The sequence below is a fragment of the Mya arenaria genome, chromosome 17, assembly GCF_026914265.1.
Source record: "Mya arenaria isolate MELC-2E11 chromosome 17, ASM2691426v1".
Taxonomy (NCBI): domain Eukaryota; kingdom Metazoa; phylum Mollusca; class Bivalvia; order Myida; family Myidae; genus Mya; species Mya arenaria.
Genome location: NC_069138.1, coordinates 46,603,338 through 46,630,083, shown reverse-complemented (window position 1 = coordinate 46,630,083; position 26,746 = coordinate 46,603,338). Strand labels below are relative to the sequence as shown.

The 26,746-nt window shown below is 33.7% G+C and overlaps 1 protein-coding gene across 3 annotated transcripts; it reads right to left on the bottom strand.

Annotated features, from left to right (window-relative positions):
* Positions 1–1,455: 1,455 nt before the first annotated feature.
* LOC128223931 (uncharacterized) lies at positions 1,456–7,122 on the bottom strand. 3 transcript variants are annotated; one of them, XM_052933420.1, is made up of 5 exons: positions 6,909–7,122; positions 6,616–6,710; positions 3,583–3,901; positions 3,332–3,374; positions 1,456–2,571 (listed from the first exon to the last, which is right to left on the bottom strand). In XM_052933420.1, the coding sequence occupies exons 1-5, from the start codon at positions 6,987–6,989 to the stop codon at positions 2,369–2,371; spliced, it is 741 nt and encodes a 246-aa protein (XP_052789380.1). In that variant the 5' UTR covers positions 6,990–7,122; the 3' UTR covers positions 1,456–2,368. The 3 variants fall into 3 exon arrangements, 1 of the variants encoding a protein (XP_052789380.1); XR_008259404.1 differs by lacking the exon at positions 6,616–6,710 and having other exon boundaries at positions 1,456–3,374; XR_008259405.1 differs by lacking the exons at positions 6,616–6,710; positions 6,909–7,122 and adding an exon at positions 6,238–6,383 and having other exon boundaries at positions 1,456–3,374.
* Between the last annotated feature and the right edge of the window lie 19,624 nt (positions 7,123–26,746).

Here is a 26,746-nt window from a genome sequence, read left to right as displayed (position 1 = left end):
CATCATACAATAATGAACGGTTAACAGAGCCAAATGCTTTTTTAAAATCTGTAAAAGCAACATACACAATGTTAATTTAAGGTGAACTTTGAAGCAAGGTGTGTATGTGTTATAACATTTTGGTGTAAAACACTCAATAACGGTACTCTTATAGTCAGCACAATGAGGTTTGGTCTTTTAGCAGACTCTTGGAAAGAGAAGTCCAATTGAGCCATTAATATAATGTAAAAATATTGCTGGACACAGCTGGAGTTTCAAATGTTTGGATTAATCCTAGCTGTATCGATATGAACTCGTTACTAAGTTTATAAAGAATGACTTATTTATCAGTTTAAACAATCTTGGTACAACGCGATGAGTAACAGCCCCGTTTTGTGTACTATAATTTCTTTAAAACATCTTTCGAACGTTCTGAGTATCTCGACAAATTTGCTAAAATATCAAACTCCGTTTACTAAATTAAGACTTTTGTATCATCAGTTTCGACTCATAATCAACGCTTTTGCACCATATGTTAGTGGTGATATTGAAGATGAGTATCACTTTGTTTTTGTTTGTAAGGTATTTAGTGATTTAAGCAGAATATATTTAAAACGAAAATGCTTTGTTAGACCTAGCATAGTTAGTGCAAATGTATTTCTTAAGGATTCGAACGTCGTCATAACATTGTTAATATTGTTTCGTAACCTATTTCACTTAGTTAGGGCTTTAGTTTAGAATTTAACTCAGTTTAAACATTTCATTTATATATTATGTAATAAATCATTATTCATACACCGTACTTGTTTACGAAGTACATGTTGGTCATATGATATGACTCTTTTCGTGACAAAGTGGTTTTAAATATTTTGCTAAACGCTTGCTTGTCCATACTAAATGTTAATTTAAACATATGTAATGTGTTAAATATTGATTATAATTAGTGATCATATTATGTCTGTCGTATCTCACATTCATATCAATTGTGTTTTCTTTGTATATATGCATACTTGAATTAATTTTTGATCATGTAATGAGGAATACGTTTGCGTTCAAATTAGTTGATCTTTTATTTCATTAATGTCGTTGTTTTGTATACATAAACGTACTGAAGATGTTACTAAACTATATACACCTATAAACTGCTTTATATTAATAGCAAATGACATAAGGAAGCTCTTCTAAGATTGAAAATAACTGGAAACATAACGCCGAATTGACTGACACCTATATATCTAAATGTATTCTCTTACAGAGATCCGTCGGGGAACACAACACATCCAAACTATAAAAACACTGGACTTGTTTTAAGCAATACAGAGTAATTGTAGATGCAAAATTGTCAACGGCTTAAACGCTTTTCCTTTTGATACGAATAAATCTCTCACAAATATTTAGTTTGATAAATAAATATTTATAACTTCTTTATCATCCACCTCGTAAATGGAAAAAAAAACATAGCGTGGAAACCAAACAAACATGTAACTATTTATTGATTTATATATCTTGACGATAATCACAACAACACAAATCAATAACAAATAGAAATGCTGCCTAATGAAATAATACTGTTTAAAATGTCTAGTCAAATCTAGTCATACACATTTCTAAGAATCGCTATGACCAGCACAATAGGCATAAACACATATTTGTCTTCAATTTTTTTATCAAGGGAAATGACAGGGACAAGTGATGTAGCCTTTAACTCCCTTTAAATCCTGTGTAAGGACTCAAAGATCAAGGAAAATCAATTTTATGTTGTTTTACTTACACACCAATATAAATGTTTTTGTGTATTTAGCAAACCTTAATCATTGTACAAAACTCTTGTTATAAGAAGTATGAATCGTACAATTAAACTCGAATTTACGTGAAGTTGTAAGTGAAGTATGCAATAAAGTTGTCCGCTGAAGAGTTACGAGATATATACTCTGGGTGGCTCACAGACACGGAGATCCGATCGTGCTTTTGGAGCTTGAAAACTGCGGACAATAAACTTGTAAAAGCATCGTGGTTTTGTTCTTTGATGGATTTATTGCGTTGCATTAGGACACTGGTCGTTCCAAATCTGTGTGACAGGAGGTTCACGTGGTGACTGAATGTTGGTGTTGAATTGTTCCTTCTCGTAGCATTCACATTTAACGTTGAAGATACTATATAGTAGCCTTGTGTTTTGATAAAGATTCCCCTTCAAGTTCCAGATGAATGCAGTTGTTCGCAGTGAATGTACGGCTGTTTTTATTCCATCTTAGTTTTGAATCACCTATGAAAGAGAAACAATAACAACTTAGATCTAAACTTGATCGAAAGATATAAATGTTAAAATTAAAGTCCTTGTTTATACATTTCTGGAGATAGAAGTCTGATGAGACGCGTGGTTAATGATATGTTATATCACGGAAAAATAAAGACTAAAATGATTTTCCTGAGAGTAATATTTAATTTTAAAACTTATGATATAAACCATGGTAGAATGATCACATTGAACAATAAAACTTGGCACGGCATCTACTACACCGACGAGTTTCGCTTTTGGCGTTTTAAAGTCCTGTTCTAAGTCACAGTTGTTGATAAACGATTCTCTGATTATACCTGTATTAAAACATAGCTGTGGCACGATGCAAAATGGCTAATACAGCAATAGTATGGTTTACAGTTTGCAGATTTTAGAATATAGTATTTTTCTGTTGATGGTAACTGTTAAAATTATTTTACACCACAAGTTAAGAGCAAACAAATCTAACCGTTATTTAAAAACATTTAAAGCATTTGTAAGATAGAATCTTGACACACACTTTCTGCGTCGATCGCAAGATCAACAAGAACTTGATCAAGGCATTTTTGAAAAATATGTTCCACTCTCCAAAAATCTCGAGTTCCGCATCATTTGTGAATTGTACAAAGCTACTCATTAAAACATACTTTTTTTTATAAATAATAGACAGCAAACTACTCATTTAAAACAATATCGTCTTGTTAGAAATAATTCAAAATACATTTCCTAAACGGTTAGCGGAGGTATTTGAAGTTTTGAAGTTTGACCTACTGATTCCAAGATACAAACACATCATTTTGTAGTCATTGTTAAAACAGATTGACATTAGACCCGTTGTTTGTTCTGATTTTGAATTTGTACTAACTGGAAATAGTATTTTATCAATGATTAAGAATGATGACAGTAGACGGTGAAAAACTAAATATTTCAACGTAAACATAATACTTTTGACAATAAATATTAAAATAACAATCCATACATACATGCAGTAAACTTCTTTTCTGATCCGATGCTTTTGAGACCGGACGGATGTCACATATAACCATAGTATTCAATGAATGAATGGTGATCACTTACTTGAATATGCTGTACTTGAGTCGTAATACTGCAATGACAATTCCTAAAATAAAGTATAGAACCGTCAGCAAAGCATATGACTAATGTTTCGATCATATTAACTGTTTATTTTTTTATACATTTCTTTTTGTAAGCATTTCACTCTATCAGCACAGTACAGATATCTATTCTATAAGGTACACATGTTTTAAAAATAGAAATGAAACATGTTTACACTGTTATTAACATTAATTTGGCACTATGTACATTACCTTTTTAGTAAGAAGCCGTACGACATTGTGGACATCACCGCAACATAAAGAAGAGTTATGCCTTTGTCTTAGTGCATTGATGTCCTTATCAGTGTTATGGATGTTATATAAGGATGTCTTGAGATCATCGCATGCCATACACTGCCTGTTGGTCTCGAGTGGTGAAGAGGTCGGATATTTAAAACGCCATCCCGATATCAGACCGAGAAAAGTGACTGTCTGCGTAATAAGTAAAATCAGAAATCCAAAAGTAAGCCATCTCGTTTTTCTTTCTTCCAATGTGCAGTCAAAGACCATTGTCGAACCTGCTGTTTCCTTCCTAAAACACATTTTTTTTCAAACTCAATACCATGCTTATCTACGAACTACTTACAAAATATTAAATATCTACAAAGTGACAAAAACTCTTTCTTGTTATGCCGAGATGCAACTGATAAAGCAATCAAATCATCCATGTTATATTTCAAAATTATGTTATATGACCGGAAAATTGAACGAATTATATGAAATAAAGAAAAAGTGTGGTATGTTTATTTAAACGTACATTTAAAAGAGAAAGAAAAACTAGATTATTTCGTGTTCGCCTGCTCATGTTTTGAAACGATAATGAACAAATCTATTTTTGTTTCGCCAGTAAGCTTTGGGGTTTTCGGCCCAAAATCCGATCAAAAAAACTTAAAAGTGTTGTGAGCTAAACAGCGAAATTCGCAGCTGAGCTTTGTACAACAAACACTTAATCACACTCTTAACATAGGTGAGCATACGGATGGATAGTTAACCTCGATAAAAGTCAATTGTCATTGTAGTGTGATATAAGGGCAGCTTACTCCGTCTTATTCAATTACAATGCGTACTAATGAGGCATTGCAAACAAACTGAAAAATTTAATAAATATCGGATATAGGATGCTTTTCCGAAGGCCTGCATGACGTCGAGCCCAGGGTTTAAACGAGTATCGGTCGAGACAGAATAAAATCAAGACGGATGTATGTGGTATACACCCAATGTGACGAGATACAGGTCGCCAGAAAGGCTTTATATCTTAATATTCTTTTGGGTATAGGCGTCCTTTGAATATTGCCATATTTATATGAAAAACTACAGAAACAAGCTCAGTAGCCAAATTAACCCCTTTTAATGGCATAGAGTAAACGCCAAAGACATAGAACACAAAAACAAAAAACACAAACAAGAAAGATGAAACAACAACACAAAACTCCACAAACAACACAGTGCATATATACTATATAAAAACCATGTGTGTTTATCAAGGATTGTTAGGTACCGCCTTAAAACGGTCAGTAAAATGAAAAATTACTGGGTGTTTAAACAAGTTTGCGTGCACAACCTCATTTTAACCACAACATCACTGAAAAAAGGAAAAACGTAAAAGGTATATCTTATCAAAGTATGCCGTAACTTGAGTAAACTTAATAATAAAACAAATAACTAAACCGTTTATTATATAACTAATTTTCTAACGTCTAGCAAATGTAAGCTTGGTATGTATATTAAGAATGTTAAGAAATTGTTGCCAATGTAGATGCTGATGTTTTATGCCATTAGTTAAACAAAAAGAAATTTATCAATTTTGGTAAAAATGGAATGAAGGAATGAATGGCAATGGTCTTCTAACGTCTAGTATTTCATTTAACAATCCGTGTACCATTAAACATTTGATATAGATGCTTCTGTTAGTTAATGTTTAAAACAGTAAATTGTGTTTAACTTTAGCAACAAGTTGTCAAAGGCATGTACGGTTGGCCGGTCCAAATTCAAAATGTCACAAAGCAAGAGGAAACAAAAGTGGTGAGAATGCTAAAGAAAGAGGTTGAAACCTATACCTAAGATATCATTACAGGCTAGATATGTTGGTCAATACACTTTTGGAAAGCAGGTCATTGACCTTAATTATGGTGCAAACACACCTGGAAGACGTCAACAAAAAGAGAAAAGTCATGTTAAGTATATAGCTATGTTAATAAACTATGATTAAATCAGAATACGGTTGTGATAGTATTGCTAACTCCTATCCCGGACAATGATTAAATCGGAATACGGTTGTGATAGTATTGTTAACTCTGATCCAATACAATGCTTAAATCAGAATACGGTTGTGATAGTATTGTTAACTCTGATCCCGGACAATGATTAAATCAGAATACGGTTGTGATAGTATTGTTAACTATGATCCCGGACCAGTTAAGCTATTAAACTATTTTTGTTTAAATCTTGATTAGAATCTTGATGACCATGAACAATCACAAAGGGATTAATAAGAGCACTTGATACGTGAATTTTTCCTGATATTCTAACAAGGAGTGATACAATGTATAACTATAAAGAATATGGAAATCTGTAAGGCCAACCGTTCATGTCTTATCCTCATTTGGTTAACAGAAGTAGATCATTATGTCATTAACAAAATGACACCAAACCGTCCTGATGCAAGTATTTGAAGATGGGTAAAAACCGAGAAATTTACTAGTCATATTAAACGTTGATTAACAATGCAAGCCGATTTGAATTCAACATAAGTTTTATTCATATGCTACATAAAGTAAGTAACGAGTTGTGTAATGACCTTTAAGCATCAGATCGTAATATCGCCAATACACCTCAAAACTGTGTTGCTAATTTTTAAGCTAGACTGACCGCTTTTATTGGTTTGTAAACGCGTTTACTTTACAAAACCGAACATAATCCATAATCCATATGTCTGTCACTGTACATCTTATCTATGTTAACGTTTTAATAGTAATCTAAATATGATTGAACAAATCTGATTTTATATTTGTTAAACAAGGCTGTCGAATGTGTGTGTATCCAGGCTACTCTATTGCGTTTATGACGGTAACAACCCTCGCATCTTATCAACTCCTGCTGATTATAATGTTTATTCTTCATTTATACAATAACATTTCATTACCAGATGTGAATTTAAGTAAATTAAGCAGGCATATAATTTTCTATTGTTATTGCCTTACGTAATAGTGATTCAATACGCTTTAACAAACACATCTGATTTCTTACTGGGTCGCATGAGGGTCCCAATACATTAACAGACATCTCGAAGAAACACCTGACTTCGGTGGTGGTTGATCTAACGAACTGTTGTGGAAATCTGCCTGTTTGTGAAAACTTGCTTGTTTTTTAAATCTCATCAAATATACAAATTGATCACATTCGCTGATAGATTGGCAGACTAATAGGAAGATGCTAATAACAAATAGATATTTTTAAGAGTTTACTAGAATCTAATAAATCAGAATATAAATAGCTACTTAATGAAACTGTAGCAAATTTGAGCACTAGAACAAACATACCTGGCTTATTTTAACAGAGTAAACAATGGAATTCCATATAAATGAGATACTTGTATATTCGTTAAACAATAATTTGATCATAAACACGATCGTGCTTAAATCTCTTGTCCCAGACTATTTCCCGCGAGGATTATTTATACACAAAATCAATAGATTGAAAATGAATAAGAAGTGACCTTCTCAAACATTCAGACATGTAAATAATCAATGTGAAGGCGAGTTTCTATCATACGTGTCTGTAAAGAAACTGTCACCCTAAGATTTTCTTCTATTTTCACTCAATTGTAAATCAATGTCGTCTTAAATGAAATGGAAGGGAATGCACACATTTATCGGTTTGCAATTTGTATGGAAGCTTTTCATTGTGGAAAATCTTTAAACGTCTTTTGTCCAATTTTAGTTGAAATGTGAGATATTATATTGATTATTTAAGGTATTTTCTTTTCAAACTTGAGACGCATCGCGAGCTCTCTAAAATGAGGTAATATCAAATTGATTATATGTTTAGCGTCAGATTTCAATTTAAAAGAAGAAAAAATCAAACAACATATCAAGTAAAGAACAAGCAGTGTTACTCTGAGATCAATAAACAGCCGGCTTACAGCAATGATAAACTTAAAGACAAAACTAAACCCATGATGTTTAAAAACATAACAAAGGCTCAACATGTTTATCCATCATAATTACGTCAGTCTTCTTCGTTACATTATGATAGTTAAAAACTGTTGTTTTAATTATTTCGAGTTTCTTGAACGACCCAGCCAGTTGATGCTAAATAAAGAATCAACTTCGCACGGCCTAATCAGATGTAATATATTTTTGGCAATTTCAACTTGCTTTTGTATTTCTTTATTCGTTTTGTCTGTCTTGCTTGATATTTATTTGTTTGGGCGAACCATTGGCAGATAAAAGTATTCACTCTTCAAATAACAGCACTGGGTCGACGAGTTTTTTTTGCATGCTCACAATGTATGTTTGTGGCAGGCTTATTATTATATTTCTCTACGGTACATGTTAAACAATAAAATGATTTTATAAAATATTAATATAATATGAACTAAGGCGCTGCCTCTACGGGCTTGAAGTGTTATTGCCGGAATCGTAGCAATACATCGCGGCCGGCATTTTTGGCCTCTCGGGCCATCAAGAACAACTAGCTGTTTTATATAAACAAGTCGGAAACTTTTCAGTACATGTTCTTTCAAGTTAAGCACAGAGCCTTAATTTATGAATAATCATATGGCAAGGACGAAGAGGCTTTTTTGAATGTGCTTTTCAGCTGTATAATTATTTTGATATCAGGTCTACAGTCCAGTACAGTCCTTACTTTCAGTGTGTATATACCACGTGATAAATTGCGTCATAAATGCTACGTCGGAAGGCAATATTTTGATTTGAAAAAATACAAAGATAACTTTACTTTTTCTTCACCATTGTAAATGAAACAAAGCGCAGTCTACGCCGATTACGGAGCACTACCTTCGTTCTTTAACCAAATTTTGATTGCGAGTTTAGTTTCTTAAAACACTTCGACAAACCTTTTCACATTATAGCCGACGGACGGAGCACTGTCAAAACATTATTTTGGAAACAGGTTTGTCGAAGTGTTTGATAAAATTAATGACCTCATCAAATTTCGAAAATAAAACAAATGCGGGGCTCTTTAAGCGGTATAGACTGCCCTTTGTTTCATTTGAAATGGTGTTGTAAATGAAAAGGTATCTTTGATTTAAGTCTTCATTTTAAGCAATTTTGCCTTCCGACGAATCCTATATAACGCAATTTATAACGTGGTATATACACACTGTACTTTGCATGGTCTCTTAGTATTTTGATTAGTAATACACCAGTCAATTGTAACCACGGCTCCCCCAGGTCCGGGGAATAGCGGGGAGGTTGAATTTCGGTCCAGCCAACCCCGGCTAAAATCCCCGCCCTGTGGGTACGAACAGATGGTAAAATCCCCGCCAAATGCCCACGTACCCCAGGGACCCTAGGTAAGGCCCATTCCCCGCTATATCTAAAGCGAAGACAAAACCACCGCATTCACCTGGCACTCCGGGGCCACCCGAAAGGTAAAAACACGGCCCATTTCCCGGGCTATCCCCGGTATACATCCGGACCTGAGGGGGCGTGGATACAATTGACTGGTGCATAATTAAGACTAGTATCCATTTCATAAAATATGTCGATTTAACTGCAACATTAGTAAAACATTCCTTTGAACAAATACACCCGAAAGGTAAAAACACGGCCCATTTCCCCGGCTATCCCAGGTATACCCCCGGACCTGGGGGGGGCGTGGTTACAATTGACTGGTGCATAATTAAGACCTTAGTGAAAGAAATCGGCTAAGTAGTGTGAAGAAAATGGTTCCTATTACCAGATGTAAATCCTTATAAGTATTGGTCTTCCACAGTGACGCCTTCCATAAAGCCAGCAGAAAGTATTTCACAGTTTATTTATGAGTCCTTAATTTACATAGATACACTATCTACATACATTTATAAACTAAAACTATAAAATATGAGATAAATATGCACATGGCCCTTGTAAATGAGTAATGTGAAATGCATGCAGGTATGTTGCAGTAGACAAATTATCAATTATTATAAACAAGAACTAGGTAGCATTTAATTATAATGAGGATAAAACATGAACATTCAGCTGATACTGAAGACATTTTTTTTTAAAAAAGTAAAAGATGAGTATATATTATTGTAACAAAAACATTCAATACTCATATTTGAAGATTTAACTTCAACACAATCCATTTCATTAAATATGTTGATTTAACTTCAACATCAGTAAAACATTCCTTTGACCAACTGCATGAGTTTATTCCCTGATTAACAGTAAATACAACAATTATTCTTTAATATCACATGTCAAAAACATTATCACATTTGAAAAAAACTATATTGTTTACAAAGAAAAAAATACAAATAAAATAAAAGTTAAGGAAGTTTTTTTTATAAAACATATGAATGCAATAAATTGCCCATTGAGGGAAGGGTCAAACATAAGAACATTACTCAACTTTTATTAAAACTTCATTTTTTCAAACCAAAAGATTTAAGGGGTTTACTTTCATTTTCAAAAACTAGTAACTAGTATATTTTTTAAAGTACATTTCAATATCTGCAATATATTTCCATCACATAAGTGTTTCGTTTATAGTATAATTGTAGAATAAGTCTGTAATTAGAAAATAAATATATAAAAAAGTAACAATAATTCGTATTTTTTTTTAATTGAAAATGAAAACAAAAGTGAGCCTTACAAGTTTCAAATGTTTATCATTTGAATGTGGAGGGCAACATAAGTGAATGAATAAGTTAATGCTAAAATATATTTAAGGCTTATACTAAGAATAACTGATAATCTATTGAAAAAGAATGGATTAAAAGTAACTACTACATGGTCTTAATTAAGCAGTGTAATGTACATGATTGTCAAGTTTAGAAGTTGTTAATAACTTTCCTGCTTGTACATGAACTAAAGCAAGTACTTTTTGCTTTTGATTGTTTTCCTTTAAAGCATTGATATAAAATAAACAAAAATCCACTTATTTGAGGTTGTCATTTCTGCACACATTTGATTATGGAGGAAAATATCAAAATGCAGTAAAAAATTTGCTGTTACTTAAAGCTGCACTTTTTTTAAATTTTGTCTTGGAATTAGATTTTCTTTTGTGTAAATATCTGCTTACCAGTGATGAAAGACTGCTGAGAAAAGATCAGATCGCAAATTTTCATATTTCCATTCCAAATTTAATGTTTTATGGCTTAAACCGTTACTAACGGTTTAAAAAAATGCATAAAACATCGTTTTTGGGACGGAAATATGAAAAGCTGTGATCTGATCTTTTGTCAGAAGTCTTTTATGATTGGTTTGCAGATATTTACGCAAAAACTTGTTCGTTCGAAAACAAAAAATAAAAAAGTTGTCAAAACGTTCAATCTGTAAGAGTGCAGCTTTAACATCAGAAATCACAATAAATGAAAAAAAAACAGGTATCACACATGTCAGAAAATAAATTACATAAAATGCTGTTTAATTTCTGATAAAAATAGGATAGAAACTCTATCCCTAAACTATGACAAGAACAGTGCTATTACTTTGATATAAAGTCTTCTTAAGCATATATGTATAATGTTTTTGTCCTGAGTAATATCCCAAATATGTCATTATATAAATACTTACCCGAATGTTGACAATAAGTACTGTCACACTGGAAGCCATGCAATATATATTTTATTATACCGAACACAGTTACATTTATATACATATATAATATTTTTACCATAACACAACTTTCAAGTTGAATCAATTTATTCTGTAATGGTTGTTTGTTCACATTTATTAGCTGTTATTTTGTTGCAAATGTCGTTTAGAAATAAGGCAAACACCGGTTGTAACCAGATTCACAATACATTTTAATAAGCGCTTACCTCATCAGACTTGGGGAAACCAAAAAATGCCTATTTTTAGAAGCGCATGCTATGTGGCGTGAGACCACAGTTATTTTTAATATATGTTTCATTTAGACACTAACCTGGCTTCTTACTTTAAAACAGTCCCAATTGAAAAACAAGTAACTGGCTGCTGTAAAACAATCCAAGACACAAAATTTAATAACAAGAAAACATAGGGTGGACTATTGCGTTTTCTCACAAAATTGAGTAGTAAGACATGACTCTGAGGTCAAGACGGAGTAAGGCTACAAACAACCAATTTACAAAGTTCCACAGGCAATGATTTTTCCAATTTTTACACTGAAAACTATCATTTTTTTGCAATACAGTGTGAAATTATGTTAAGCTCTATGCAAAAAGGCCACCTGTTTCTTCTCTTTCATTCAACTTTAATAAAATATGGATACTTGAACACAAGCACTCTTTTTTTCTTTATTCACATCCGGTCAACGGGGGCAGATAACTCTGGTATTGAGCACATTGTTCAACTTAAGGCTATATGCAACACATACTGAAAGTTTGGCAATGATATATTTAACACTAAATGAATGAGACAAGTATTAGGACCTGTGGTATTTTCATAAAAAAGCAGAAACAGCCATTTCCCTCAAATGGTAAGCCGCAAACCTTGAAGAGTCATTATTTCCTTATGCATTGGAATAATTTGACAAAGTAAAGTTTTCCTTGTAGCTTTAAATAGTGTCTATAGAACAGACCACAAAAAATGGCCTGCCTACTCTTTTAAGATTTTTTTCTAAGCAAAATAAGGTATTTCCACTTCATCGACTTAGTGTTTCATATGAAAAATGACATAGAGCCAAACTGAAATGCTTCAAATTGTCAAAAGTTTGCTTTTCTGGTCCACTTATATACAAAGGTGACAGAACTGTTCAGTTTAACAAAATAAATTTAGTGATCATGTGTTTATAGACAGTCTAAACACCGCTATATGCCAAATTGTTTGCTTAAACCACCAAAACTGAAAGATTCTTGACAACTGCTAGTGATTTAATTATTGAGGTGGCTACATGATGTAGAAAATGCAGAGATAGCATTATTATGCCCATTTTTAAAAACTTTTTACTTTAAGTATCTGTTTTGAAGGCTAGATTTGGCATTAAATTCAGAGTACAGCACTTCACCATTATCTACAAGTTGCTTATTTGCTATAAATCTCACTCTTTGGAATCATTTACACACAAACAAGTACTACAGAGTTGACTAACATCTTCATTCTTCTGAAAAATTGGATTCAGAGCTGCATTTCCTGGATTCAGATTGCAGGACTACCGCCGGGTGAAAAAGCCGCAGCTAACTGGAGCTTATTGGGACATCATGATCTGCAAGCAAGACACAAAAGCGATGTTTTACACTAATAAAACTATCTGCCACTACTGTTAAAGTTTAGAAAAGGCCTGTAAACACTCATTTGAGGCAAACACAACCTTTTATGTAGTCATAAATGTGATAAATATGCAGAAAAGTTCATGAATTCAAGGAGTTTCAGGACAAATTTTATGAAATATATAGTCTTTTGGACATTTTGCAATCAGTTTTTAACAACTCAAAGGTTTAATCTCATCTTATTGAATACCCAAATGCATTTTGAAAGCATTAAAACCAGACATGCATAGAATTTCTTCTTACTTGGAGACGGTATTCCTTTTTCGAAAATCCTTGCCGAGAGCCGGTATGGAAAACCACACAAGACCACATTTCGACCAGCACTAGTTCTTGTCCATGAAAATTCCTCTGTGGCTACAGCAACCAGGCTGGCTATTGAAATAAGCAATAAATTAGGGTTTTTAAGACATTTATAATGTATTAAGGTTGTTTTTAATGCATGATGGGACAAGACTCTAATCTTTATTAAAGCGGCTCACTTTTTTATTTCGTTTGCCTTGAGAAATGTCAAGTTTTTCAATGTATAAACTGAATAAATGAATGAATTAATGAATATATATGAATGATTGATAGAATTGATTAATGAATTAATGAAAGATGGCATTTTTTCTTTAAAATAGGGATCTCATTGTGTTGCTGTGATTGTTGAAGTAGATGTTTTCTTGTCCATAAGCTGAAAATCATATGCACACTAATGCTGCAGTTAATTGTACCCACGCCCCCCCCCCCCCGGTTCGGGGGTTTACCGGGGAAAAAGGCCGTGGTTAAATCTTGCCAGGTGGCCCCGCAGGGCCGGATGACCACGGTGGTTTTGCCATAGCGCCAAATTTATCGGAGGTGCGGGGGCATTTGGCCGGGGTTTAACCATCAGTTCGTCCCAGCAGGGTGGGGACTTTACCCCGGGATGGCTGGACTGAAAGTCAAAGTCCCGGCTATTCCCCGGACCTGGGGGGGGGGGGCGTGGTTACAATTGACTGGTGCAAAAATAAAACATCATTCTGCATCAAATGTATAGTAAGTTTTGATTAATTGCTTATAGAATAGATGCACAATACAGACCAAAGACTAATACAAGTCAGCAGTTTCATTAGAAATTAATATTATTATCAAAACCGCACCAGAAATGATTGACAAACAACATGAAAGAAATTCATTCAGGAATGGAACAAACAGTATCAATGGACTTATATGACCAAATTTACTCACTTTATACTTCAGTTTGGATACAATTTTCCATTATATGATCTTGAAGTGCTAACAAATTTTAGCATGTCGGCATGTTGGCATACACCAAGTACAGCTCGGTTCATCATCATTTCCTCCCGGGTCTGTTTAAAATAAGAAAGGAAAATAACACAACACCTACCCAAACATACACTCGTTGACACCCTTATAGTATATACAACATACTCAATTAACACATCTCTGGCCTACCAGTTTAAATTGATGGGATTCAATATTTATTTGAGAGCTGGCTGAAATTTCAAACAGTAAAAAATATCTCAATATGTTTGAAACAGTGAACGATTGTTTTTATTGTTTATAAATGTCTATAAATCACCACATGAAGCATATATGATAAAAATGTTTTGAATTTTGCTATGCCTATGCTTTACTATATTACTCTAGAGCTGGCATTGTAAATGTCTTGTTAATTTTACATAAACAATACATCCCTTTTTAAGTATTTCATATAGACTGTGTTTTAAGAACAAATTGAGACGAAAATATTTCTCGACCATATTCTATCTCAAGTCGAAACAGCTGTTAGGAAGAGTAAATTGCACACTGCATGAAGAAAACTCACTGAGCTACAAGCAATTGTTAAAAACTTATATATATATTGCAAAAACCGCCACTGTTTTTGTGCTGAACGGATGACCCAACATTTTCTGATCATATGCAGGATAAAAAAGGTATTATTAACATTGCTTGTCGTTTCCCCTCCCGAACCCACCCCATTTAAATAATTAATTACTAAAATGTCATTTTTTACTTTGAAGGAAAGAGTTTGTCTGAAACCGTCTTGCATGCTTATACATGCCTTCAGCTGAATAATTTTGAAAAGAAACTTAAAGAAATTCTGTGCGGAAATAAGTGCCAGTTTAAGCAAGACATGTCAATACATTTTATCTCGCCTAAGGGTATCCTTCAGAAAACCTTGTTAAAAAATCACCGGTAAGACGCTGTAAGCTCTCCAGTAGTGTTATCATGTAATTCTGCCAAAAGGAAACACTGCCTTTTATGCTTAAACCTCCCCCGGGTTCATAATCTATAATACTCACATTATAATGCTTGTTGAAACCAGGTCAAACATGCCAAATTTTATGAGGGGAAACCCCTCCCGAACCCTCCCATGTAAATCAAATTATGACTTACTAAACATTTGATTTCATTGTTTGTGCTGAAGTGGTTTTTCTGTAATTTCATTCATATATCTTTATCGCTTAAAGTATTCGCGAGTTATCTGCCCCACTCCGCCATGACAAAAATATTTAATAAATAAACATTTTTTTTATTTTTAAACTGGGCATAATTACACTCAGGTTACCCACAATCGTGGCAGCAGTCAAAGAGCAGGAGTGCCTACATGTCACAGATCGATGCCAAATTTATGATATTTTTCGACAATTTTCTCTTTTTTTTCGCTATTTTATCATCTGTGAGACAGCCCCTTTAATGGACGGACGAGTCTAGTCTGTGTGATAATGGACGGACGAGTCTAGTCTGTGTGAGTTGGAACCAGCTGTCCGTTTAACTCAGTTGGCACGAGCGCCGTGCTAGTGTTCCTGTGGTCTTGAGTCTGAGCCCCACACTAGGCTTACTTTTCTTCTCAGGTTTACCATAATCATACACAATGATTTTCAATGAAAAACGAATGTGTTTTTTTTTTAGATTTAGTTTTCACTACTTAAGTTTTAACATTTTTATTCAATACTTTAATTTTACAATACAATAAACGAAGTACACAATCGCACAGTTAACAGTTAGTTTGGCATCTATAGTAATAAGTCATAAATTATGACTTAAACTTGAAGGTCATATCGATTAATGATGTGGATATCGATTGCATCAACTTAGCTTGTTCATTACGTAAAAACCAACGTTATGTCATTATGGTGTCCAAACAGCAACGTATGAACGATTGAATTTACAATAACAAGTATAATTCTTAGTTCAACTCACCGTGAAAACAACGTTAAATCCGTGTTATTGCATCATGATATTGATATATGCAAATCATTGTTTACATCAACTGTCGTAAAATGCGCATAAATACATTTATCTTAATTATTTAGATATCCGGTTTAGACGGTATTTTTAAAGATGTGGGTTAAAAAACAACTGTTCGTTTTGTATTATTATTGCAGAGTTATAAAATATAATTTCCGGTCAAAAGATGTACTCTTTAAACGTGTATTCATAATATGTGTTCTCCATTCCTTTTATGGAAGTGCCGAAGGTGGATTGTGCATGTACCGCGGGTATTTCCGTATTGATTTTCATTGGTTAACGGAGGTCAAAGCCCGCCCTAAACATGTACAATTTGCTTGCCGGCATGCACGCGCTTTATATGAACAATGTATGACGAGCTTTTCTGGTTCTCATTTTCACGGTTCAGTGGTGCCCAAATTCTTTAATGCCTATCACTCCGGCAAAAAAGAAGTAGTCCCTTGCATACACGTACAAACCGTAAGAGGGCTTGTACAGACAAACGATTAGCGTTTGTCTTCAAGCCCGTATTAGTGTCACGTTGCTTACTCCACCCAGTGTTACTGTGTGTATTGGCACGGCAAATCCCCAAATTGAAAAACCATTGGTACACTATGTGAAGAATAGTTTAAACAGAAATAATTAGATCGAAAGCAGGATCATGTTCTTGCCATATTTCTTCGGCCAAACTTATGTAGCATAATGTGAGGTGTGGAGTAATTGAATGCCATGTTTGTAACAATTTAATGTTTGAGTACTGCGGTTGCACTGACTGAATATTTAAGGAATGAAGTGCATGATTGATGCGATTATCGTGGTATGAATGCAGTTGGACTAGTTAAAGTGTTTAAAGTTCAATATCAGGCAATTCGTTAAATATATTTACACAAAAGTTCCAGAATTGTTATTTAATACTTATTAATATTTCTTTAAGGAAAACCTTACAGTAATTCTTTCTTACCCATTATGTATATACTTACTTTAAAACATAAAATTGAAACGACAATGACAACACTACATTAAGCATATTATATATTAACACTTTCCAAAATGTTGCTTAAAGGCCTGCTGACACTATACAAACATTAACAAGATGTTGAATACTCGATGATTCTGCGAGCCGAACATTTTCAAAGATGTTGCGTTTCTCGGAAAATATTCCCATTTGACGAAAACGCTGCTCATGTAGGACTGGAAGTTGAGGTATAAATATATAGAGGATTACTGATGACTTAAACTTCCAAATCTAGTAAAAAACCTTCGAAAACTAATTAATGCTTTTTATCAAAACCTTAAAGAGGCACTCTTACTCCCAAATAGGATGTACCACAATAAAACAATTGTTCGAAATTGACATTGTTTCCTTCATACAAACATTGAAATTTAATTACAGATTTGGAAAAAAAATATAAAGAAGATATTTGTTGATCTCAGTGTAAGACCGTATTTTATTTAACGAGAGTCATAGAAAATACATATAGTTTTTCTATGATCTACGCCGCTACCCGTGGGATGCCCCTCACGCAAAATTACAGCTGATGACATAGCTATCAAATTTGATTTTCCGGTTCGTTGATTAATAAAAGTTTCTCCTATATCCTTTTTATTGTTTATTATTCATTCGATTTTTAGTGTAAACGTTTTAAGAATATAAATCAATGAAATTTTACTAATGCATCTATGTTCCAACTATTAATAGAATCACTTTTAAATTAAACTGGGCATGAATACCTGATCAATTTACAACGCTAAATTAAAAAAAAAAAATTGAAATCGAATCAATGTAATAGTAAAGAGATTGCATTTTGCTCAACAAATTTGCTTAAGATTATTTCTATAGCTACCATATGGTACGCGATTCAGAGTGAAGGATTTAAGGTGTTCTTCATGCTGCCTTTTCCAGTGTGTAGTATTTACTTTTCCAAATAAATGTTTTTCATTGTGTACTGTTAACGCCTTATCATTTAAGCGTTATTGTAAGAGCACAGCATTGCATTATTTAAAGCAACAGGGGTAGCAATTACTACACAGTATATCTTATCCTACAACTTGCAATGAAACGATATCATTATCGTGCCAAACTAAACGGAAAACATATCCATATTGCCACAAAGGTAGTAATTAGGAAACGATATGCCTGCAATTATTCTTTTCCAGGCACAATTTAGAATACCCGAGACAGAGTTTAATAAGTACCATAATAAGCGTTTAACTTGGAAATATATGTATCTTATCAAACCTTTTGTCATTTTGTTTTCATATATAACAACCAGATTTTCTCAAGAAACATGTTTGTGGATACAAAACAGATGAACAAACTGAGATTGATTTGTCGTTCAATTTGTACAGTCAGTGTACTACACAATGTGAATATTTCCTCGGAGCGAACCTTGGCAGGAGTCCTGGTTGACTCATATCAAATTCGTTGTTTTAAAAGGCGAAACTTAAGTATAACTCATAACAAATAAAATTATCTTTATCACCGATTTACAGGTTAAGCTTAATGTGTATTATTTTAAGATAGGAACTAAAACAATAACGTTTCTGCGTTTATGTTTTGTACGAATTTTCGTAACGGAAGATATTCTCGAATTCTTTGAAATCATGTTTTGTTCTCTTCGGAATAGCTTTTTTCGAAATGATGTTTTGTCACTTAATTGAAATGTTGGAAGCAGAATCTGAATCTGTTTTTTGCCGATAATATTATAATCGGACGTTAATGCTTCAAACGCATGTGACGACACACGACAGACGGTTTGGGCCATTGAACGTTTTAGGACCATGTTGTTTAAGTGTTGGCTGTTTGTGGAGTTTTGTGCTGTTCTTTTATGTTTGTTTGTTTGTAATTTTTTGATTTTGTGATCGTCGGATAACTAATTAATAGTTTGTTTTAATTAAATGAGGATTCAAAACTGTATATCAATTGCCTCGTAAAATGTTTGTTCACAACGCATCTCTGAACACATATTCAATTGCAAAACAACATCACTACCAGATGGCATGGGATTAATTATATAATATATCAACTACATATTGTCTTTACTGATATTCTTTAAACTATCTGCCGTAACCTTCTCTCTACTTATTATACCGATTTACAGCGGCCTTCTTATCAACGAACATACAAATACTAAATGATGTAAGATCAAGAATATTAGTTTGATATTTTTATGATCAAAAATTGAACATGTAGTTAATCTCGTCCTACATATTTATTTTAACATGTTTCGACATATAAGTAGTACATATTGTGGTTGATTTCTGTTATTTTGTATTTTGCATTTTTGCTGCGATAGGCCTTAATTGAAAAAAAAATATATGAGAGAATGCACCAAATTGCGTGACGATAATGCCATAAAGCCTAGTTGTTATGCGAAAATGCGCTGCATTTTCATCCTGCGTTTTCACTCTATCACGTGGTCTTTCGCTCACCAATATGTTAAAAAACGAAATAGAAAAAAAGATAGTAATCTATTATTATCTATAACACTTATAATTTGATCTGGAAATATAATTATGTAACTCTTATTCTTATGCAAGAGCACAGCATTCATTATTAATATCCATGAGGGTTGAAATTATTAAACAATATATACGGCCCCCTCCCTAAACAATTGTAATGAAAGGATCACATTATCTTTCCGATCCACAATGTCACAAATGTATAAATTAGGAAACAATCTCAGCTCACAATTATTCTTTGACCGCGAAATCTAAATTGTTGTTATAAATTTAAATCGGACGTTTATTTGTAGCATTAAATCTTTGTCCTCAATGTTGTGATCATGAATCAAAAGAAATATGCTCCAAAATCTCATCACAGAAACACATTTCTTCATTTTGTCCATTAAAGGCGCCTTTATTGTCATGTTTCATCACATGTTGCCATACGCGTGGTCAAAATGATTTCAAGTTTGGTTTAAATGATAAAGGATACACACATGAGACAATTTGCCTCGTAAAATGTTCTCGAAACATGTCGTTAACTGCATATTAACAATATACCAACCAGATGGCATGGGATCAGTTATATTGCAATTGCATAATGTATAGACTGATATTCGTAACAAATACAGTCAATTCCTACGTATTTTCTATGTTGCCAATAAGGATGTTTGTACCAAATGGCACAAGATAATCACCAAATTATGTGTTCATTTTATGGGAATCGCAGTCACGTATGACTCGGGTCCAGTTTGGCACTTAAATACACCTAAAGTCGTGAAAGGACTCAAACCATAATGTAGCCAATTAGCGAGGGAAGACATTTATCAAGCCCATTTCCTTGAGTAAGTGTTCAAGGCAATTTATACTTAATAAAAAAGACATTTTAATATGATCTTCGCCAAGAATGTGACGCCTTCATCTCACAACTAATGGCATTTGAACATCAAAAAATGCTGCTTAATGGACTTGTGTCAGTAAAAAAGTGTAAATTAACTGATGTAAACAGCCACGGATGATTAATGACAACGCATTGTTTACATCAAATTTTGTCTTAAATAAGAAACATAAATTAAAAACAAAACAAAGAACAACAACAGAAAATCCATACACCTTCATAAAACAGTACGAGAGCGAACCATTACCAAGTTAACCAGCGAAGGAAACGACTTTTGGCGTACAATAAACTTACCGTACTTGCAATTTTTTGAGGTGTTGTCCCAAATCTAACGTCCAAATCAGTAACAAATATAAGACAGTCTGTAGACTCTATGTAGATACAAACAACGTAGAGGTATAGCACGTCCATCTTCTCGCGGATATCGTCGAGGCAGATCTCCCTCCGGTTCTACGCCAGTTGCTCCATACCAACCAATGCCTTAAAGTACGTCTCCCATATTAAGTTAATTTTCAATTTTATTATAAAAGATACTTCCCTTAAGACTATGCATGTTCTTTTATGCAAATGCGAGGAGTACGACCATTGTCTTAAAACCATTTTAAACAATGCATGCTTGTGAAATCTTTGTTTATTCCTAATGTTAAGTAATGGAGAACATACATCTTAAGGTTTGCAAAATATTTCTAAAGGTACATCTTTATACTTTAAATGACCAAAGTGCGAGATATACATTGATATCTATGAGATATTTTTTTATACATTGGGTATACCTTGTAAAGAAATTATCGAATGATTATGATTTTGATATATATTTCATACTAACATGAATTTTTGTGTGATATTGTAAATAGAGTGTTAGATACATTTTAGCAAATTTATTAAAATACACTGCTAAAGGTATGCTTTAAATGAAAAAAGAATCAGGAATAATGAACGTATAGAGATATTTTACCGCAATTGTTCCGTTTATAGTTTACTTAAATAAGACGTAATTTTTATCCACCTAGAATTCAAACTGGAGAATAGAAATGCCAGAAATGGAAACCCTTGAGAAAAGAGATATTAGTTTGTTTTTCTATTGATATTGAATATGAATAAGATTTTATATGTAAATGTCCATGTTATGTTGGTATCAGAAGGAAGTACTTGAAAGGTTATAATGACACAAATCCCTGTGTGTAACAGCTCATGTAAGAATAAGACAATGCTTTATAATAAACTTTCCTGATGAGTAAAAAAAAGATCTTGTGATTAGAAGTACTTCTTTAATTGTTAAAAGATTAATGTTAATTTCAATTTCGTACCTCCATTTATTATTCCGAAATGCGTATTACCAGTTTCACTGTTGTAGCGAAGCTCGAGGGTCGAAAGTTCTTGTTTCAATGTTAACAAAATACATATAAAAGTCAATAAGCATTACTTTGGGAGGGACCTAATTCTAAACACCTACCCAATTCCATACCTCGGATGTTGACATTCGGAGGGGACAGCATATCAGAAACTGACTCTAGATTTGCATTTGTCTAAAATGCAATTCAGATAGACTTTACACCCGCCGGTTATGACGAGCATATAGTGGTCATTTATTCAACTTAACAGGTTTAAGATATTAAACGATAAGTTAAAGCTTCCTGTGATATGTTTCTGTTAAATTTCATTTGTTTTCCTCAATGTTGATGCAACGTTGATCACTTATATAAAATTTTCTATCATTATTTCTGTACTCGAATGACTCATCCAAAACATCCGGTTGTTACACTGAACATATTGTTTCTGATGAATAATCATAAATGGATAATAAATAAGCGTACCTAACTTAGCCCCACTTTATTTGCGGTTAACCAAAGAAGTTCGGAGTGAGGTTTTTGTTTAGCCGCCATTTCGATGTCTCGTTTGATCAAGTTACAAAAGTCATCAAAGTTTTCGGCAGCAAATTTGTAATGTCTTCTGCGAGATATGAAAGTTACACTGGTGGTATGAAACATACTGCAAATTTACAGGGGAAGTATGGCTTAAACACGCCGTGCACGTGACCGCGCTATGTCAATCGGATAGTCATTCATGTTGGAGGTAATATATCGTTATATATGCATAAAAGGGAATTGTCTTACTGTTCTCCTTGCCACTCACATACGATCGTATTTAATGAAAAGAGTCCCCCGTTTAATTCTGATAAACTTGTCAGTTTGCGGTGTCAATTTAAGTAATGAAGTATCATAATACTATTATTATACAGTGAAACTGCGTTCCCTCAAACAAGCGGTCGTTCGAGAACCGGCGTTCCCTCGAGGTCGGAACTTGGTCCCGAACTTTTTTCCTTCTATTTTCATATAAAATATACCCACGCTGCATCGCAACCTAATGATGTCGAGCAGTCGAGTAATATCCTCGGTCCCAAGTAAACAAATCGTGCACAAAACCTTATGGCTCCCTCGAGGACATAATTTCACACTTTTTTCCCAAACGCGTATTCCGAAATAAACAAACAATTGCTAGGTGTCAAAATTTTTGCAAGTTGTAAAAATTGCAATTACAGTTAAAAGGCAATTTGATAAGGTGTGAAAACCCGTTTTTCACTGTTAACGCATGACCGATATTGGTTGATATGGGCATTTGAGATGATAATTATGAGAAGTTAATTACGAGAAATTAACGCTTTAGATGTGGTCAGAAGGTTCTTTTAATTCACTGCCGATGCTGACCGTGATTTTCAGACGCTCTGTACGCTGTCACGTCACATTACGATTGAACAGTTTCGCGAAACCAACAAGATGCGCCAATCAACAATCCTTGATTTTGCGAAACTTAAATCCGACTAATGCCATAATATCTACTGTCATTCAAATGTTGCTTGTTACGAACATGTGGTTTTCTTTTGTTAAAATAAACATTTCTATTTATTCATTTATTGTTTTTTTTTTCTTTTGCGTTTTACATTTAGTTTACGTCAATCTTTGAACATATTAGCGATTTCCACAACGCAACACATTATAGGTGTCTTAGTAAACAGTCTGTTTGACGACTTCAAACTTAAAATACACTGAAAGATATTTCATATCAAAATGGAAAATTGAAAATCGGGTCGTTCGAAATATCGGTTCCCTCGAGGTTTTGGCTCAGTCCCTGGCGACCTCGAGCGATCGCAGTTTTACTGTATATTTGGAATTTAATTGCTTGCGTAAATTAACATTACACTTTACAGCACCCCGTTAATTAGTAAACCTAACCCCTCCGACCAACCGGCTAACGTTTTAATTGCTTTAAATATCCTATACATATAATATCAAAATAATAATAATAATAATTAACAACGAGGTTATGAAGCATTATCTCAGTAGTGCGCTCTGATTGGATTAACATGACGTCATATACACAATGGTAAACGACGTTATATAATCGGCCTTAACATATATGGTCGATAACCATTCTTTAACAATACATTTTAAGCTACAGAATTTTTTTTTCTAAGTTTCAATCGTGATGAGTACTTCTTTGAAATGTAAATATACGGATTTGATAGCACGCTGGCAAATTTTCCAAGAAGCGATAGCGCGTTTCATGAAACTTCGTTGCGTTCCTTTAACGACAAGAGATGCAATAAATCTTCCAATAAGGCGATAAAATTTCCAATCAAAGACGGAATTTGCCAGCGATACTTGCCATGTCTTATTAACTTATCAGTTGCTTAAAGGCCGGGGTAATAGTATAAAAGGCAGAAAGTCAGAAAAATGGCCACTTCACTTGACCTCACAGAGCTGTCTGCTAGTACAGACTGCCAGTACATTTTTTTCAAATACAAAAATAATTAACGAACAAAAATGCTAAAATTTGTAAGATGGTTCATTAAATGTATCATAAACATATTTTGTGAATTTCAAGTCTCTCAAACAGTTATAAATATTACTTTCAAATATATATTTTTTATAACTGTCAAACAAATTCAAATTTCCTAGCAATGTTGATTGACAGATCTTGAAAGTTCATGACTCCTCTAACAGCCAACTGGAATTCACTACCGATTCCTGTTTACTACAGGTTTACTTTCATAGTATGAGGTTGTAACTGCCATATGGTGGGAAACATCCATTATCTGGAGTGATATATACTATCAAATGGCTTATTGTAACACAATTCGTATAAGTATTGGTCATGGTAAATGAATATTTATTTATCTAATCTCAAATGAGAAATCAATGGAAAAAATCTTATGTACCACTCTATCCGAATGATATAACACCACAAGCCATATGAATGTTTACAATCAAAACCGCTCACCAGAGCAGACCTCATAAACCCGATTAACCACGTCTCCTCTGCCAAATAAGCTTAATTGCTGTCCAGTAGGATATTTGGGGTCAGGCATCCCGGCCTTTAAGATCATATTTTAAATGAAAATGAAACGAATTTTTAAGATATTCCTACGCAGGAGACGCGTTAAAACATCCATCAAACAAAATTATGATGTCTTGCGCAAAATGCTTTGTCCGTTGGCCAGTTCATATCGTTGACCCCTTTAATCGCGAAATACAGACTAAATAAAACATTCTCAGTGGATATGACAGATAAAGTACAACCATACACCAAAAACATAAACGCTTGCTGTTATGTTTAATTCCGAACAAGTACTCTTAAAGCTTGACGGATTAACTTCAATAAGGTCATAACAATAATTGCCGTAAATTGCCAGTAAAACCAAAGAAAAAACACCAAGTATCCTTATTATGTTTGAGAAACATCGATATCTCGATGAACGTAATATCTCGGCGAACTCCCTAACTTGCAAATGCTGGTGAGGAATATACTTTAGATAAAGTATTGACTGCTAGTTAACTGGTTAAGGCTACCAGTGTCTTCCCCAGTTCACTTTATTGACCGTTTAAGGGCGGTGTTGCGATAATCTGATGAAAAGAAAATTTATTGAAGCAGTATTTTATTTTGTATTGTCATTTTGTTCCTGTTGTGACATAATTTATGTCTTGTGCCTATTGATGGTATGATTTCATCAACAATTAATAATTTATCGATAAATGTTGAGTCAAGTAAGCGGTTTAACGCTTTCAAATTGGCTTAAACCTCCATTGAAGTTTTGATAAACCGCGCCGAGGTGTTAAGGTAACGTTTATTGTGTTGTGGCGTTGTCATTTTTTCGTTTAGTGTTTGATGTAGATCGTTCTGTCTTTAAACGGGATATTGGATGAAAGTCAGACTACTGGTCTTGTCTCTAAAGTTCCCAATGTTTTATTAAGGAAACAACCCTATTGGTTCATTCCTTTTTTATGTTATTGGTTGTGCACTATTGAACTAAGTTATCTGCTGACGATTCAAAATTATAAACGAGTTTAGAAATATGGCCTTTTTACCAATATCAAAAATAGCCTGGGTAATTTCGTCCCTTCTAATTGTGTCAGTAAATTTAAGCTAGACCTGATTGCATGTGTGTGTATTGTTCTGCAGCTGGTCTTATCCCTGTTCCCGTAAGACCTGAGTGAAAACGATATCTTACTACAAAACCTGACTCGCCCAAGAAAGCTCGGGGAAACCCTTTATGTTCGGGCTGAATTTTTAAAGCTAGTATTATGCCCCACATTTTTGCTACATAAATTAAATATAAATTTATGTAAAAATGATAATTGTAATTACAAATATTTGTTTTTATTTGGATAATATGTGTATTTTGTTTAACTCAGAATTACTTATTTAGATATAGTTTAAAAATAACTATTACGACTAAAACTCCTTTTCGAACTTTGCATGTCTATACATCATGTAAACATATTAATGCCTGCAGCCTGTATAATATTTTTGGCAGTTAATAAATATCTTTTTAGATTCTTAACTTGTTTTTAAGTTTAATAATTTGGCCACCTTAGGCTAAGTGGTTTCCTTTAATTACCTTAATTGATGTCAACCTATCATATATTTTTCTTCAAAACAGTAGCACAATCCCTCAGGATACTCAGCTTCAATTTTAGAATTTGTGTACTGACAAGTTAATGATTTAATGATGCTTATCAAATCTGAGATCTGTATCATATTGTTAAAAACTTAGTATTTAAGATGAAGCCTGTGTCCTGAAAATCATAAAGGACTTGATTTTCAAATAAACTTCATCTTCATTATTCAGCTCAGTCAGTGAAGCTCCCATTTCCGGGACCAATCTCCTCAGCGACCCGACAACTCCCGCGACCTCCTATTTTGACAACTCTCGACAGTCGCACTCGTCCCGACCGGCATAAAAGATTTGGTGGGGAAACCGGCGATTAATGACAACTCCAGCAAATCGACAGTATTACCTGCGCAGTACAGTCAGTGAGCAACAGCCACCAGACGCTGTGACAGGAACTGCCTACTAGGATTCACTTAACCTAAGTGATATTAGTGACTCGGCCGTCGAAGAG